At 39.0% G+C, this 4,510-nt stretch overlaps 1 protein-coding gene across 1 annotated transcript; it reads right to left on the reverse strand.

The window, feature by feature from the left end:
* Positions 1–2,519: 2,519 nt before the first annotated feature.
* On the reverse strand, positions 2,520–3,554 carry LOC123501309 (cuticle protein 19-like). Its single transcript, XM_045250073.1, has 3 exons — positions 3,472–3,554; positions 3,273–3,335; positions 2,520–3,069 (listed from the first exon to the last, which is right to left on the reverse strand). Exons 1-3 carry the CDS (start codon positions 3,535–3,537, stop codon positions 2,704–2,706), a joined length of 495 nt encoding a protein of 164 aa, XP_045106008.1. The 5' UTR covers positions 3,538–3,554; the 3' UTR covers positions 2,520–2,703.
* Between the last annotated feature and the right edge of the window lie 956 nt (positions 3,555–4,510).

Below are 4,510 nucleotides of genomic sequence, written 5' to 3' on the forward strand. Positions count from 1 at the left end.
ATGACAAAGAGGACTAGATACCCGAAGGTATATGTGTCCTAATATACTCTTACTGAGATTGTAAATAATCTCAGAACAGACTCAAAACAGACAGGGGGGAAGAAACGGAAAAGAAACATATTGGTATTAATGAATGAATAAATAATTAATAATAATGATAATAATAGTGAATAATAGTAACAATTACAATGATAATAATAATAATAATAATAATAGTATATAATAATAATAACAAAAGAAGTGATAATAATAATAATAATAATAATAATAATAATAATAAAGTTAATGATAAAGGTAATAAGAATAGTAATAATAATAATAATAATTGCAATAATACAGAATAATACTAATGATGATAATAAGGAAAAATACTAGATATAGTAATAACTATAACAACAACAATCCAGATTGTATTTGACTAAGAATCACTGTTATATCTGTCCAATAGAAAAGTCTTAAGTTTATGCTTGAAAGTTGATAATTTACAATCATAAGGGATAGATTTGGACACATGGTTCCATATAATTGCTCCTTTATATCTGAAAGTATTTTGAAATAAAGTTGTTCTACATTGTGGTACATGTATTTCTTGGTTATGCCTTGTTGAATGAGAATGAACCTGTGTGTTTCTAATAATCATATCATTAAATATTAAGGGTAAACTGTTGTTACTAAATTTATACATTAATTTACTTATAGCAAATACATAGAATAGAAAAGAATGATAGATAGAAACAGAATGAAAGGAGATAAGAGGAAATATGGTAATGTAAATTAATTAGAAAACATTGGAAAAGATTATTACCTTTCTATGATACTATACACGATTTGTATGCATTTTTTTTAAGAATCTAGAACATTATATTAAAAAGAAAAGTAGATAGAGGCAGACTGAAGGAAGATAGAAAGAGATAAGGTAATATATATGAAATAGGAAGATAGATAGAGGCAGATTGAAAGAAGATAAGAGAAAATAAGATAATATAGATGAAAAAGAAAACATTGGAAGAGATTGATAATTTTCTACGATACTCTACACGATTTATATACATTTTTTGGAAGAATCTAAAGCATTATGTTAAAAAGAAAGGCAGACTGAAGCAGATTAAAAGAAGATAAGAAGAAATAAAGTAATATAGATAAAATAGAAAAGAGTGGAAGAGATTTTTACCTTCCAACGACATTTTACACGATTTATAAGCAATTTTTGAAAGAATATGAAACATTGCATAAAAAAGAAAAGTAAATTGAAGTAGATTGAAAGAAGATAAGAGGAGATAAGGTAATATAGATGAAATAGAAGACAGTGGAAGAGATTTTTACTTTTCCTCACCTTGAGACAATAACTTTGACCTTCAAGCACGTGATGGGAATAAGAATGTGACGAATTGATTAGGTTGATGTGTAATTATGGTGAGAAAATAATGGACGTTTTCATGTTTTGTATTAGTTAAGAGATGTGTTTTGTTAGTATCAGTCAAACGTAAAGAAAATACAAGGACAGTGTACGTGAAGGACATAATTGGTTGGTGTCTGTACGTGATTCAAGGAGTTTTTTTTTTTTTTTTTTTTTTTTATTTTTTTTTTTTTTTTGCTCGTCAGTGTGTTAGCTAAAAAAAAAAAAGGGAAATATTTGCAGGAAGTGTGAGTAGTTTGTGTATCTTTTTTTTTTTATCTATTTGACTTATTCTATTTGTTCGTCAGTTTGTTAGCTAAAAAAAAAAGCATCTGCAGGAAGTCTGTATAGTTTGTATATTTTTTATTTATTTTTTCTATTAATGTAGTAGTGTGTTCCTGTCAGTGTACATGTTCCATTAGTGTGGTGATGAAGGTCAGGCAGTCCCCACCTGTCCACCTCACCTCTGTCTCGCTACTTCATGCTAAAATTGTATGCTGTTCACTTGTTTATACTTTTTGTACCTATTCATTACATACGCGATGATTTTTTTTACATTAATTTACAAGATGGGTAAAAATGGGAAGGAAATCTCTCTCTCTCTCTCTCTCTCTCTCTCTCTCTCTCTCTCTCTCTCTCTCTCTCTCTCTCTCTCTCTCTCTCTCTCTCTCTCTCTCAACAATACAGTGGCCAGGTCGCCTCTTATAGCTAGGACTGCCAAAGTGTGACCACCTTGCCTATTTGACCTGACTCTTCCTACTCTCTCTGTGATGTGCGGGAAGAAAGTGGAGCAAGGCTGGCCAAGGTGTGTGTGTGTGTGTGTGTGTGTGTGTGTGTGTGTGTGTGTGTGTGTGTGTTTATAGTGTTTGTCTTCCTTAGGACTTGCTTTTTTTTGTCATTATTATTATTAAAACCACTGCATGACCTTCACATGACTTTCGTAAGAATGTTTCTATTTTCACCTACCAACTTTGAGTCCGTGCGTTCTGTGTCACGTGTTTAAATCTTTAGTGAACGCCTCGGCTCGGTGAACCTCGCCTGCGCCTTCCCTCTCTCTGATGCTTCGTGATAAACCAGACAACAACATTGAGATAATATTAATATATTTCAATCTCAAGAAACACATATTACTGAACTCACACACATACAAAGGGCAAGGACACAAGGCATGAGTATCGCGGCCTACCAGGAAGATGCGGCCTCCATCAGAGTCTTGGCGAGTGACTGCTGCCTGCTGCCTCCTCATGGTGCAGGCCAACACCACCATATGCACCTCCTCTCCGTGTAATGTTTTCGTGCCGTGGCGTCTAGTATTCATCCGATCCACGGTAGCCGAACCTGCGGATTGGCCTATTGAACTCGCGGGAGTCTGAGTCTCGTCTTCTGAAGAACTCACGGGGTTCAGAGTCGTATCTTGGCCTGTAGGACTCGTGCGAGCCAGAGTCGTAGCGCGCCTCGCCCTCGTAGCTGACGTCGGCTAGGAAACCAGAGTAGCCGTCCACCACGTACTTTACCGTCTGTTTGCGACCGTCGGGAAGAAGGGTGAAATATTCACCGCGAGTATAGTCGCCGTCACGGTTTTCTTGGTGACCGAAGTTGTTCCCGTAGTAGTCGTTCACGTGGTAATTAAAGTCGTACTTGGGCTCATCAGACTCAAACGACCCATAGGAGATCTGCAAGGAAGTAAAGTGTGTCGTCAGTGTGTGGTTGTGCTCCGCGGCGGTGGTTGTCACACTGTATTACCCAAACTTCAACCGGACTGCACAGTAGCGCTAGGAAGTCCTTGGGGACTAGCAGTGTAACAGTGCGAGCCGTGCTAGACAGCCTCAGGGTCGCCACGCATCACACAGGGGCGGAGGCGTAGTGCAGCACCCACCTCGTGACTGTGAGGGCGTCTGTCGGCGGCGGCCGCTGCCATCAGAGCCATGAGAAGGAGCACCTGTGTGAGAGAGGAGGGATGGTGAGGTGGCAGTAATGAATAGCGCGCCGGGAAGCCCCTGGAGGCGTCAGACACTTTTATAAGAAATCTTCAACAAGTCCAGAGGAGTGGAGGGATGTAGCGGTGCGGCGGTCACCTTGGCAGCCATTGTACAGTGATGGTGATGGTGGTGGAAGTTGTGATGAACATGAGAATCATGCATGTATATATACTTCTCCGGCCACAGTTGTGGAGAGGAGAGAAGTTGTCCACCTTTCAATCATCGGTGTCCTTTTGGCGGAACTTTTTGGTGCATGAAAAAGAATACGGCAGAGAAAGTGTCACCGCCACTGACAGGGCAGTCAGCGAGGTCCTGCTGGTGGTTGCCTTTCAGGTGGCGAGCGACTGCTGGTAATTGACTGGTGTTTTATTCAGACGGAAAAACATTACCTCGATTTTTCTTTGACATTTAATATTTTAGAAACATTTACAAAATATTTGTTCGTTGAAGGAGCATTAGTGAGTTCATTTAAGACTGCTCGCCAGTGACAAAGATGATGGTGTGGTGATGTTATCGCGGCTCACACTGGCGGCGCCGGGACACGTCAGTCAGACACAACTGCAATTCATACCTTTTCAATAGATTTAGCCCCCAATAATATGAAATCAATGGGAAGAAAAGGTAACTAGGAATAGCCAAATAATTAGATTGATTAAATACTAGATTTAATTTTAATGTCTTTAATCTTGAAAATATCAATTTGCAAAAAAACTACATGTAGGAATTGACTTTGTAATGGATGGTGTATCAGTGCAATAGACTCAGTAATCAGGTTTCTAGTGCTGAGTTGTAAGGAAGTTTCAAAAGAAGATGACACATTTTTGGATGAGGATGATAGCTACAGTATGTCATATACGGGGCCTGCCGCGTGTAACCCTGATGTGATCTTGCAGCCTTCCTTATTATTTTCTTATGTTTTCATGTTTAGTACAATCGCAACACAATTACTACCATAACGAGATGCCGCTGCGCGCCCTGGTGAACCATTGTACAATGCCGCGCCAGCAACCAATGAACCACTGAAGCACCACACTTCCCGAAAGCTGCGTTTTTTAATGCCCCTACGGCTAGACCTCGCCTTAAGGCAGGCTTAAGCAGAACCTGGGACAATGGAAAACGGGCCTGCTAGACCTTC

The sequence above is a fragment of the Portunus trituberculatus genome, chromosome 9, assembly GCF_017591435.1.
Source record: "Portunus trituberculatus isolate SZX2019 chromosome 9, ASM1759143v1, whole genome shotgun sequence".
Classification (NCBI taxonomy): Eukaryota; Metazoa; Arthropoda; class Malacostraca; order Decapoda; family Portunidae; genus Portunus; species Portunus trituberculatus.

Excerpts from the sequence above, each read along its gene's own strand:
- LOC123501309 (XM_045250073.1), bottom strand. The coding sequence starts at position 3,537 with ATGCATGATTCTCATGTTCATCACAACTTCCACCACCATCACCATCAC. Across the intron at positions 3,336-3,471 it reads ACTGTACAATGGCTGCCAAG|GTGCTCCTTCTCATGGCTCT; the intron begins GTGACCGCCGCA and ends TCTCTCACACAG. Across the intron at positions 3,070-3,272 it reads GACGCCCTCACAGTCACGAG|ATCTCCTATGGGTCGTTTGA; the intron begins GTGGGTGCTGCA and ends ACTTCCTTGCAG.